This window comes from Arachis hypogaea, chromosome 2 (genome assembly GCF_003086295.3).
Source record: "Arachis hypogaea cultivar Tifrunner chromosome 2, arahy.Tifrunner.gnm2.J5K5, whole genome shotgun sequence".
In the NCBI taxonomy this organism is placed as follows: domain Eukaryota; kingdom Viridiplantae; phylum Streptophyta; class Magnoliopsida; order Fabales; family Fabaceae; genus Arachis; species Arachis hypogaea.
The window spans coordinates 85,736,354-85,749,377 of NC_092037.1; the positions used below are offsets into that span (position 1 = coordinate 85,736,354).

Genomic DNA, 13,024 nt, shown 5'->3' on the forward strand with positions numbered 1-13,024 from the left:
GAATCAAATATAAATCGAGTGTATGCATTCAACAAATCCAGTGTATGCATTCAATATAAATCTTAAATATGAGAGTGAATTAGGTCGTCAGGAAAATTTGCCCCACCAAGTTTTGGGTCCGACAGGATAATAAGATAGATAATAAGGCCATGTTAGGAGTCTCACCGCATTGCTCCTCTCGCTTTCTATATTCTATACACCCTTGTCCTTCTTTCTAAGTAATATATATGTGCCTACAATAATGAATCCAATGCTAAATTTAACCGACAAAACAAGCCAATCTTAGAATGGACAAGTCCATAAATTTCTTTTTACCTCTTTCTATTCAATACGCACGCACGCACTATGTTTTTCATTATGTAATGTTAACATAAAAATTGGAAAATCTTTTTTGGATATCCAAGTTTTTTTACATGGTATCAACACTCATTTTATTATCATTATATATCATTGTGTTTTCATTTTAACATCCAAATTCTTCTTTTGTAAATTAGATTGTGCATATTTTTTCTTTTGTTTTTTACAATTTTTTTACTAAACAAATCAATAACTAATTTATTGTGAATTATAATTTTATTTAGAATTTATTATTAGTTAACAAATTGCTACATGTCAAATTTCTAATATTTATTTAAACAAACGAGTAAATATTTTTAGATGCATATATTATCTCTCGAAATTTTGACACAAATTAATAAATTAATAACAAAATTCAACTAACTATAGTTTGATACAGAAAGTGCTTTCTCCATGCAAGTATAATTGTCTTTTAAAGTTTTGACACATATATTAATAATAGGGTTAAGTATGATTTTAGTCCCAGTTTGGATAACCAATTTAATTAAATTTTTTTTGGTAAAATAATTTAAATAATAAATGATTCTATTAAAAGTAATTTATAAATAAATTATCTTTTATTTGGATTTTTAACTCTATAAGTACTTATTTTATAGAAATGTGATAAAAAGTAAAAGTATTATGAGAGAAGTCATTTTTTTAACTTCTCTATAAACTCCTAAATAGTTTCTTAAAAAGTTACAATTTGGTTTTGAAAATTGCATCAGACATTAATACTACTACTTTTCATAAGTCAAAAGTTAAAAAAAGTTACTTCTAAAGTTTCCAAACGGGCCCTAAGTCCTTAAAGTATAAGTCAAAAATTTTTTTCGTATTCAACTTTTTTTTCATACAAAATCGTTTTTAAGAATTAACCTGATTTTAAAATCGTCGTTACCATAGGGACCAAAATCATACAAAAATGGTGACAGAAATAAAGGCAAAAGTGGATTATAGACAATTTCTTCTTTTTTCCTTCCCCTTTCTTCTTTTTTCCTTTTCTCTTCGAGAAAAACTTTTTTCTATATTTTTTTAATTTTATAATTTTTTGTTATAGATAATTTAGTCCAAAATTTTAATATTTAAGTAAAAAAAATAATTTTAAAATTTGGTTTTAAATTTTAGAGACGATTTTATATTAAAAAAATGTTGGAGACGAAAATTTTTTTGACCTATATCTTGAAGACCAAAATCGTAATTAACCCTTAATAAATCAATAAATATAAAAATTAATTTTTTTTAAATAATTGTCTTGAGTGAAATAAGAACCGCCTTCAGACTGGATGAAATTACTTGAAATTCTAATACATAGTAGATTAAAAAATTTCAAATGAAAAAGTTAACAATTTTTTTTCTTTTTATAAAAAGAATTCAAGAAGAGTTACAATTTGTTAAATCCACATTAACTCATTGACATATACTACTGGAATACAGTTAAATGAGACTCATAAATAGGTCAAATCAATTTAAAAAAATCGATCTATGAAAATGTATTTAATTTATATGTTTTATTTATGTAAAAAAATTCTTACCATAAATATTTAAGCAGACATATCCTGTTATTAATAAAAATAATTAATTTAATTTGGAATAATATAACATTTTTTATAATATCAATATATTGCCCCACCAAAAATGAAGCTCAAATGGGGATTGGGATCCTATGAAATTTATATTCATTAAAATATTCGGGGGTAAAGTTAAGAAAAAGCTTGTAGGACTGTAGGGGAATTCTGAAATGAAGTGAAAATAAAATACTTTTATTGTTGGTAAAATTTGATTTTTATATTGAACTGAAAATTATTGAACCAATTAAATTAACCATTTTTTAAATATGAAATAAAATTAATAAGAACAAAAATACTCTTAATAAATATTAATTTATTTATTTTAGTTTAAAAATCGGTTGATTAAGTTAATTTAATAATTCTCAATTCAACAGTTTTTTTTATTCAATTAACATAATTATATATATATATATTTAATTATATAAAAATATTATTTTTTATATTAATTACATAAATAATTATTTAAACTAATAAATATGATTAAATGACTCTAGATGATGCATTACAATTAAATTTCAATTATAATACTATATCAAAAAATATCTTTATTTTATGGTAACTTATACGTGAACTTTTTTTATTTATATTGGAATGGTAATAGTGTTTTGTTGAAATGTGGATTATTGAGATATTATTTTTAAATATGGAATCGTTTAATTAAAAAGTATAAGTTAGACTGTTGAATTTATTAAAAATATAAAAATTAAAATGTCTAATTTATAAAAGTACAAAAATCACACTATTTAATTTATATTAAAAAATAAAAAAATTTAAAAAACAAAAATTAAATTCTCTAATTTATATACATTTCATAAATTTAAAAAACACAAAAATTATAATATTAAAATATATTATTATTTTTATTTTTATAATAAAAAAGAATATATTGATGGTGGTAAAAGGTTGGAATTTTTTCTTGTAGGTCCCACTTCGATGACTTACTAACCCGACGTGGCTAACAGAAAAAACAGATAAAGAAATTAACAGAGCCACTCTGTTTCATTCCCTTGTCTCTTGTCTCCCACCATTTTGTGCCAACATAATAATAATAATAATAATTCACCGATAATATTCATTAATTGAGAAAAATGTTTTCTTAATATTAAACATTATATATGATAGCTAATTGAAGACTATTTTTTTAATGTATATTTAACACCATTGATCCAATTTTAACATATTTAATTAGAGAGTCAAATCAAAACACGTAACACTACTTTTACATTCTGAATGAATCTCTCTCAATTTTTTTTAAGACTTCACGGTGTATCTTTTCATCCTTATAAATTGGTGTGAGCACCGTTTCTTCATAATAATAAAAGAAAAAACACCCCCTCCCTTAACTTGTGTTGTGAGAGAAAAGAGTCTCCATTCACGTGTCTCTCTTCCTTTCCTTGCTCCTCTTCATCCTCTTGTTTCGGTGGCATTTACGTTGGTCCTTCATGATCTTTGTCTAACACAATTGATTTTTTTTTTGCAAAAACATCCTTAGCCTATTATTGCAATATCAATACTATATCTCTTCTTTATTACAAGAATAACTCAATATTGATCATTTACCATTATATCCCTACTTCTTTATTGTTTTATGTCATTTAAAACTACATTAATGACTAATTTAAATATTAAATAGAAAAATTAGTCTTCTAAATAACAAAACAACAGAAATCTAAAACCTCGTAGGGTTCATATGGAGCACGCAGATTTTACTGGAGGCAACAATGACGGTTCAGATGGTGGCACAAGAGAAGTGTGATCCCGATAAATTCTCTCTAATGTATGAATATTGTATTTTATCACATAATTTCTTCTTTCTTTCACATTAATGGTTCTATGTGATTTTATGTTCATTTTTTCATAGATTTAAATCTGTTTCTTGCATATAGTTGTCTATATTTCTTGCTTGGACATTAATGTTTCTTATTCCTTTTGTTTTTTTAATCGATATTGGGTTTGATAGCATAAAGAAGATTATTTTCTACAGTTTTAACGCTTTCTTCTATTTTACTTATTTTAGAATTTAATAAATTTAAAAAAAATATATAGAACCAAAACAGTACTATTATTTTCATGTTAGTGGTCTCTGCACTTTGATTTATTAGAATACTATTTATTTTATGTTTTTTCAGTTACAAATAAAATTGTTGAGTAAGATCTTGAAGTATATGATAAAATAGAAGATAGAGTATTCTTTGATGAGATGATAGAAGAGTCGGATGATACAGAGAAATTTTAAAGAATGTATCAATAAGTTGAAGAAGGTCAAACGAAAACCACAACGATGTGGTATTTGTCGCATGGAAGGGTACAATAAAAAATTTTGTCCATTGACAAATGACATTCAGCAGACTAATGCGAGCTGTGCAACTTCTCATGACATAATTAGGAACCCTTTTGAGAAAAGTTTGGATGCAGATGGAGAAATGATAATATTTGGTTTAACAATTTGCGTACCACATGTTAATTATATAATTTTTATTAATAAGAGTGGAGATTCATCAATATTTTGTTTGCAGGGATTGCATCTGATATTGAAAAAGATTACGAAGAACAAGAATTTTGGACAAAAGGTTGTGATGCAAGTGCCGACATAGAACTTATTGAAGAGTTCTCATTGTAATATTATATGAATTTTTATTATGTGCTAATTGAATAAAACTTGGGTAATAGAACTTTGTGTATGAATTTTCATGATGAATTTGGTAATTCAATAGAACTTAGTGAATGGAATTCTGAATTTGTTTTGGTGAATAAAATTTGGTGAATAGATTTCTGGGCATCATGCCGTAGAATTTGGCTTACTATTTAATGATTTGCTTTCAAAGTTTTGTTCACAAATAAATAGTGTGTATTTCATACCAATATAAAATAGAATCAGATGAATATGTGCATGATGCATGAAAAACTTCCTAGCTATGGCATGAGGGTATTATGATGGTGTGGTTATGTGTTTGTTGAGACACAAGTGTCTGAATGTTAGAATGACAAAGAATCATGTATGAATCTCTAACTAATCATTTTCAATTTGAAATGGCAAAGAACACATGATGATATATTCCTAGATATCTATGATCATAATAATAATCTTTGGCACAGATTATTCAGATGATAATAGGTGAGCACAAAGTTACAATTATTAACTTACACCAATGACCAAATTAATACACAAACATAAAGATAGAAAAATATTATTGATCTCTGTATTTATTACTTATATAAAAATGTACCAAAATTGTCTGATAAGACAAAATTTTTTCTTTAAAATAATAATTCAACAAATAAATTATAAATATCACTAATCTCATTTATAATTGAGGATTACAACAAATTTTTCAAATAATAACAAAATAGGCAAAAATGTTGATCTCCATACTATTCACTTTAAAGCCTAGCCTAAAAATCATTATTCTTCTTCTGAAACTTGTATTTGTGGAATTGTGGTCATTGAACATCCCCAACAAAAGATTTATCACAACGAATGTCCGAATATATTGCTCATTTAGCTACAAATATGAATTAATTAGTTAAATAATATGGCATCATGTATATAATTAATCAATATGTCTTTGAAACTTACAATACCGACACCGTGGGATTAAACTTCTCTGTCGTAGACAACCATTGAAGAACCCAAACACCAGAGTCGCGACTAAAAGTTCAGTGGCAATATTAACTAGTTAGTATCAATAAAAGATCACTTTAATTAAAGATGTAAATAAAAGATTCACTACAATTATGTGTACCTTTGAGGATAATTGGCACCCCTTAACCTTTTTCACATCAAAATTCATGAAATCTTTTCTTTCAGGAATGTCACCTTTTAGGTAATGCCCAAAAGTTACCATATCTGATAATCTTATAGCCTGAAAATTTTATTCATGACTAATCTATTAAGATTTATGTATTATTTTATATATAGTTTGTGTATAAAGAAATGGGTTATGGACATCTTACCAAGGATTTCATAATTTCTTATCTTGGCTCAACTTGATCATCATTTAAATTAGAATCAAACTGATATAATTTTTCATCCAATAAACTAATAACCATATACCAGCGGTCACCTTCTTCTTTAATTGGGACATAAATCTACAGCAGATAGTTAAGTGTGGGTCATTTCAAAGAGCTATGAGTATTCTCATTAATATATTCTTAACACCAATTAGCTATTAAAAAAAATATTCATCAACAATTATTCATCAACAATTATTCACTCACTTCCTCTAATTAACAAAGTTCAATTATGTCCTACTCAACTATAAGTTTCAACAAATATATTTGGGAAAGAAAAATGCAAGATTATTTACTGAGTTTTCTTGTTTTATGGTTAGATTTATTCTATCAGCTTATAGTTAATCTCATGCATGTCTTTTCATTGATCTTCTGTGTGGAACACCATCAATTTCAGACTTCTAAACATAAAAATATTATGAAACTAAACCGTCACAGCTATAGATCTGTTGATGAATAAGAAGAAAAACGTTGAAAGAAAAAAAGAAAAAATAAAAAATGAAAACCTGAGAAACGACTCTGATGGCTTGAGAAATGGCTAGAAGTCTTGGGTCTCCTTTGAGGCCATAATCTTCCGCGAAGATTTTCTTTTCTTTTTTTGTTTCTTTTCTGATTTTCTGTCTCAAGTGTGAAGTATATGTCTCTGTGTATATATGTGTGACAGCTTCCATGACTTCCTTTTCGAAGAACACCACACGAAGTAGATGACCAAGAGAGGAGAAGAACACAAATTTTAGAGGCGGAGTGGACAGGGGTGCGAAATAGTCTCGATCCAGGCTCTGATAGTTGCATGCGTACATGGGTAGTCTCGAACCAGACCTAACAGTTGATGCTGGTGCCAGTTTTCATCGCAGTAATGAAGAAGAAGAAGAGACCCCATCTGCAAAATATATAATAAGAGAAAGAGGAAGGGAATCATTTGTAAAAACGTTAAATATTAGGGAGTATTTAATAAAAATAAAAATATATATTTGTATTTAATCTACACCGTTAGATATAATAATAAAATGATCTAACGGTTTAAATTAAAAACCATATTAAGAGACTAACGTTAATCCCAAAGATAGTTGGGACCAACAAATCAGCCACCTCTTGTTTCATTTCTCGTTTCCATTACCCAATATAATAATAATAATAATAATAATAATAATAATAATAATAATAAATGATTTTTTCTTTAATTCTTGCCTTATATTAAGGCCATTCTCAGGCGGTGGTTGATGTATCTTTGTGGGGTTGTTGTTGTCATCATTATTATTATTCAATAATAATATTATTAATTAATATAAATATATAAAGAGAAGAAGGCTCTTAAATTTAGTTAAAGGGTGCTGGAGTGATTTTGATACAGTGGTTTTAGTTTTTAAAACTTGCAAAGTGAGAGAGAGAAAGAGAGAGAGAACAAAAGAAGAAAAATGGAAGCAAAGAAGCAAAAGGGTACTTCTTCTTCATTTCCTTCTGAGCTTTTTGGTTCCAAAGAGTCTCAACCATCACCTTCTTCTGGAATTTTTGGCTCTATATTTTCTTCTCAGTCACCTAAGGTCAATGAATTTTCTTTCATTTTTCCTTTTTCATTCTTATTTATTTAATTCATTTTGTTTCTATCTTTCTGCATTTCATGCTTAGGTCGATGATGATTTCTCCTATGTAACAGATTTTCTTTTACTTTTGCATTTGTTTTTTGATTTTGTTTTTGTTGTTCCTGCAACATATAATTCCAAAGAACAAAGATAAGTATTTAATTTGTACGTGAAGATGAATTGAATTTAGTTAGTTTTTCCAAGTTCTTTGAATCATCATAACAAAGTTTTCATTGCATATATATGGACTCATATTAATAAGCATCTCTTAGTGTTTTTTTTAATTTATTTATTTATTTGTGTTGATTCAGGTATTAGGTAGAGAATCTCTGCGTTCTGAGTTGAATGGAAAAATTGCTAATGAATCATGGAAAATTCGTAATCAAGGTAAAGTTCTCTAGGCGTAGACTCATTTTTTTTTTTTTCTAACAACTTTTGGTTATAGCATTTTTTGTGATGTTTTAAGATGAAATATTTGGCAAGATCACATAATATTATATTTTTCCTTCTATTTTCCGAATTTTCCTAATTTTCCTTAATGTAGTTGCGTGTGTCAGTTATCTGATCCATTAATAGTGGTCTTGATTCAATTCACCCAGATAAATATAATTTTTTAATATAATAATTAAGATCATAATAAAACTTATTTCTGTACTATAAATTATTTATGGACACTCATATGCAGAATTTTAAGTTAATAATTAAGAATTATTAAATTTATTAAATTATTTAATTATTTTTAAATATCAATTTTACAATAATATAATTTGCAGGCGAGTTTTCGCAATTATTTATGATTAATTTGACCCATTTAATTCAGATACATGAATCTTGTTATTTCTTATTTTGTTTTATGTTGTTGATGGTGTGAATGGAATGAATAATACAGATGGAAACTCGAAGGGAAATAAAGAAATGGAAAGTGAGAATAAAGCAAATGAGGATATGAGTTGGATGTATGAGGATCAAAGGGTTCAACCATGTCACCTTAGTTCATCGATCATGTATGGCGCTCAGGACATATATTCGCAGCCTCAGAGTACACACAATTCAGGATACACCTCCTCGGTCAGTCCATTCCATTTGAGACTTACTCTTACTTTGTCACTATATCGCTAGAAATTGACCAATAATCAAGTGTTGTCACGTGAACTCAACAAAATAAAGTGGAGCTTATTATAAAAGATAAACAACTAACCGGGCATACAAATTAGATTTTATTTTGTCCATAAGTTTTCAGGACTAAGAATGCCTAACAATTTATTTTAATTTTTTTGGTGTTTAACAGCTCAAGAACGAGGGGATAGAAGATGATTCAGGAAGTGCTTCAAGAGGAAATTGGTGGCAAGGTATGTCATGTTATGTGACATATGCATGTGTTACTTATATGTTTATATCATCAAAGCATGCATTTGCAATGTGAAAAATTGATTATGGTTTGTATTGTTGTGTCACAATTTTCCTTTATTCTGATGTTGTTTTTGTTGACTTTCTAACCAGGGGGTCTGTATTATTGAAAAGTCACTCTTCCCAACAGAGATTATATATATATATACTCCTCAATCAAGGTATATGATTCTGTGAAACTATGCTCAAATGGCAATATTAGATATCTGTCACTCTTTTTTTCCTTGAATAAAATCACAAATTAATTTTTTTTTAAAATATTAATGAAGTCCTTCACAATAATAAACGTAAACAAGTTAGTTCAAATTAAGATGTTCTACCCTAGTTACAGGGGTAAGTTAGAAGTGATGTGTCTATATTCGCTATGTTGAAAAAATTTATTAGTACTTTTTTAAGGGACTAATTTATCCAAAATATAAATTTTCAGAAATTTATGTGTTACTTAGCTCTTTTTTTTTTTTCTTTTAGACTTTTAGATTGGGTTGGTTTGAAAAGTAAGAACTCTCGAAAGTGGAAAAAAGCTAAGACTTATACTCCGGAGCTTGTTTGGTTTCTGTTTTTATTTTCAGTTATTTGTGAAAAATAATGATAATAGAAGATGAGATTTTGTTGTCTTCAATTTTTCTTTCATTAAATATGAAAAGATTCAAAATACTGAAAATGAAAATGAAGAATTATTGATCGAGAGGAAAATAAGAGGCAGAGGAAAAGATGATAGATAACTAATGGTTGTATTTTCTAAATAAAACTTGTAAAACGAAAATAAAAAATAAAAACTCATAAAGAAGAAGAAAAGCGGCCTTGTATGTATATATGTGTGTGTGTGTACACAAGAATTCTAGTTATATACTTATATTACCATCCTCCATGTTCAGATTGTGATTTTTTTTTTTTTTTTGTTATTCATATTATTGCAGGTATACATAGGAGGGTATAACATAGCATTATAGCCCATCTTTTATTATATGGAAGAAACTATACAGTGTAGTCAGAACTCAGAAGAATGTTGTTGTGGACAACTAGCTAATTTATTCGCTTTCAACCTTTGATTTCCATTTCTTTCTTTCTTTGTATGTAAAGATTATTATTATCATTATGCTTGGTAATCTTATTATGATATATAGCTTTGTATGTAACATTAGCTACAATTATATGTGGCTGAAACTTAAGTTATTATTTTGCCCTGCTTTGTATTTCACCAATGATGACTGGTTTTGGAACAAAATAGATGTTATTACTCTCTTCAACATTTGAGTTTATTGATAATACTATAGTTGTTTTCTTTAAAGATACTCACATAGTTGGTTATTCACATTAACTAAATCTTCAACATCCATTTATTTATTCCTTTAGTCTCTGAATTGACCAAGATCAAATAATGATACTCCAATGTGATAGTAGTATCTTTAGTACTATAATCTTTGTGCAAGAGAATTATTTGATGAACAAAGTATTAAAACCTAAAAGGCATAGGTTCATGAATCATTTTCAAAGTATATCATCCAATACAATGCTTAAAGCCTTCAAAAGGGTTTCTAGTCTCTGGTTTATTCCCTCATCGAAAACATAGATTTGTCCTATTCACCTATCCTTATCCTTATCTATTATTAATGGTAGCCCGGAACAATAACTCCTAAGAATCCTTCTGTTTGGCCGTTGAAAAAATGATATTGGTTACTTGCATGAATTTAATTTTAATATACTGTATAAAAAAAATTATATATATATATATATATATATATTTAATTATGCATTATTATGTTAATAAAAATAATTATTTTTAATAATTAATATATAAATAATTATTTAAATAAATAGACGTGATTGAACGATTGGATAAAATAATTTATATTGTCTGTAACAATATTAAACTCTATTTGTATTACTTTTGTTAAATACCATCATGAACTTTTTTTCCCTCAAACTTTATTTTTCCTCTGTTTTCTGGTGTCTAATATAAAAAATGAGTTCATATGATAATATTTGGTTGTTGAAGAAGATTTTTTTTTTTTTTTTTGTCTTTTCCAAAGCACAGTGTTAAGGTAAAGATATGAGACATAGTTTCACTATTTAGCATATCTTAGTGGCCATGTGAATGGAATTATAAGATTCCAATATTATTAGATAAAGATAGGGTGAAATTAAATATGGAATTTAAAGTAAAGTATAAGAGAGGTGTAGAAACATTAATTAAGAGTGAAATGGCATGATTTATGAAGGACAGTTATAAGCTGCCAGCTATTATTATAAGAAAGTAATAACATTACAAAGTTACAAGGAGAATACAACAAAGTAGTGATCACATATAGTAGTAGCTATCACAGCTATGGAGCCTTCAAATCCAGTCCTCCTTTTTTCACCAACAAATTTATGGTAGAGTGTAAGCTGCAAAAGTCACCAATTTTTTTGTGAGCAATAAAATCTACTTGTTAGATCAAAATTGGGATTCACTAAGTCACTATTCTACACACTATCGCCAAAAAAAAAAAAAAAATTGTGAGATACATGAACACATTTTTAAAAAGCTCTCTTGTTAAATAGTAGATTTGCAAATTAAATAAGTACACATATCATTTCTATATTTTAGTGTGCAAATATTCTATTTGTCATATATATTTACATCAAATTCAAATGAGCATGGATTTTTGGTTAATTATATAAGTGTAAATTGTGATGCTTAGGAAGATTGTATCTAAACTAGAGTTAAACCAAATATCAATTCTACGAACTACCTAACTTTTATGTAGTTGTGATCTATATATATTAATTAGTATATTTAAATGGATATTTCTCCGTCATGATAGCTTGACTAGAGTTAATGTAAAAAAAAAATGAAAAAATTAGTTAATGTTGATTCAAACGTAAAACAAAAACAAAAAAAAATATTGGTCACCTATAATTTTTCTTAAAACTATTTAAACTATAATAAATGAAAATGTGAAAACTCGGGTGAAGTCGACTTGACGTGAAATTAATATTTGAGAATCGTTAGATGAAAATTTAGTCAAATTAGTCAAATTATCTAATAACTCTCAGGTATTAACTTCACGTACTGCACCTGAATTTTCACCAAATAAAAAACAAGAAAAGAGTTCTTATACTTACGTCCACACTTGTAACCAACGGGGCGGTTGGCAAAGTTGCAACGCTTGGGGATGGTGATGGCAATCTTAGGGTCAACGCCGGACATCTTGGCCGTGTTAGAGAGCAAAACAGCGCAGAGGCAAGCTGGATTCTGGCCAAATTTCTTGACCTGAACACAGCAACTCTGCGACACGCTCGCATTCTCATCTTGCGCCGCTGTGGCGCAAGGTGCTAGCTTAATAGCCTCATTGTCTGGGGTAGTGTTTTTCCCACATTCCCCAGCACCTTCCACTCTATAAATCTGTGAGATGCTAGCAATGGCCACAAGGCCAAGAATGAACATCATCTTAGTGTGACCCTCCATTTTCTCACAACTTTCTTTTTTCTAAGTTACTATCAAGTGAAGTACTTAGTAGTTAGTAGTACTTGGATTAGATATTTCACATGCAAGTGCAACACTACCTTGGACATTATGAGGTTTTTATAGCCCAAAAAAGGCACATACTAAAGTGCTTATTCCAGTCACACCCACCTTAGAATAATGGAGCTTGCACTAGGAAAATTGTTGGATCAGTTTCTTTTTGTTAACAATTGCACCACTTTTAAATATTTTTCTTATGGGGGTGAAATTTTAAATTAGTCTCTAATAATTTTGTAGTGGACAAATTTATCTTTAACAAAAAGATTAATAAATTGATCCTTGATCTTTTAGAATATTCAATTTATTAGTTCCTAACAAAACAAATGAACAAAATTACTCTTATTTTTAAAATTTTAGACTATTTAATCTCCAATAATGATACTACTTTTGAGGGAAAAAAAAGGAATGATTTGTCATTTTTTAAAGAATATTTAAAATAATTTGTATTTTATTTTTTTTATCAAAAAACTAATTTGTTTAATATTCTAAAAGATTAAGGATCAATTTGTCAATTTTTTATTAAAAACTAATTTACTTGATACAAAATAATTAAAGACTAATTTAACATATAACTCTTTTTTTTATTAATATCTAAATTTTATTATCATAATCTCAGA

The 13,024-nt window shown here is 27.5% G+C and overlaps 2 protein-coding genes and 2 long non-coding RNA genes across 4 annotated transcripts; 2 read left to right on the forward strand and 2 right to left on the reverse strand.

Annotated features, from left to right (window-relative positions):
* The first annotated feature begins 3,540 nt into the window (after positions 1-3,540).
* Positions 3,541-4,634, forward strand: LOC112748761 (uncharacterized). Its single transcript, XR_003175045.3, has 2 exons — positions 3,541-3,681; positions 4,421-4,634. It is a non-coding gene; the product is annotated as an uncharacterized lncRNA (long non-coding RNA).
* A 442-nt stretch (positions 4,635-5,076) lies between these two features.
* Positions 5,077-6,816, reverse strand: LOC112748730 (uncharacterized). Its single transcript, XR_003175042.3, has 5 exons — positions 6,422-6,816; positions 5,859-5,993; positions 5,648-5,767; positions 5,482-5,553; positions 5,077-5,407 (listed from the first exon to the last, which is right to left on the reverse strand). It is a non-coding gene; the product is annotated as an uncharacterized lncRNA (long non-coding RNA).
* Positions 6,817-7,249: 433 nt separating this feature from the next.
* On the forward strand, positions 7,250-10,149 carry LOC112748749 (uncharacterized). Its single transcript, XM_072219162.1, has 6 exons — positions 7,250-7,456; positions 7,807-7,882; positions 8,385-8,563; positions 8,784-8,844; positions 8,996-9,063; positions 9,820-10,149. The coding sequence occupies exons 1-5, from the start codon at positions 7,331-7,333 to the stop codon at positions 9,010-9,012; spliced, it is 459 nt and encodes a 152-aa protein (XP_072075263.1). The 5' UTR covers positions 7,250-7,330; the 3' UTR covers positions 9,013-9,063; positions 9,820-10,149.
* A 963-nt stretch (positions 10,150-11,112) lies between these two features.
* LOC112748765 (uncharacterized) lies at positions 11,113-12,449 on the reverse strand. The gene is made up of 2 exons (XM_025797010.2): positions 12,008-12,449; positions 11,113-11,287 (listed from the first exon to the last, which is right to left on the reverse strand). Exons 1-2 carry the CDS (start codon positions 12,348-12,350, stop codon positions 11,271-11,273), a joined length of 360 nt encoding a protein of 119 aa, XP_025652795.1. The 5' UTR covers positions 12,351-12,449; the 3' UTR covers positions 11,113-11,270.
* Between the last annotated feature and the right edge of the window lie 575 nt (positions 12,450-13,024).

Bases quoted from the DNA above. Each gene is read 5' to 3' on its own strand.
- LOC112748749 (XM_072219162.1), top strand. From the start codon at position 7,331: ATGGAAGCAAAGAAGCAAAAGGGTACTTCTTCTTCATTTCCTTCTGAG. The intron at 7,883-8,384 runs GTAAAGTTCTCT...TGAATAATACAG, and splicing joins ATGGAAAATTCGTAATCAAG to ATGGAAACTCGAAGGGAAAT. The intron at 8,564-8,783 runs GTCAGTCCATTC...GGTGTTTAACAG, and splicing joins ATTCAGGATACACCTCCTCG to CTCAAGAACGAGGGGATAGA.
- LOC112748765 (XM_025797010.2), bottom strand. From the start codon at position 12,350: ATGGAGGGTCACACTAAGATGATGTTCATTCTTGGCCTTGTGGCCATT.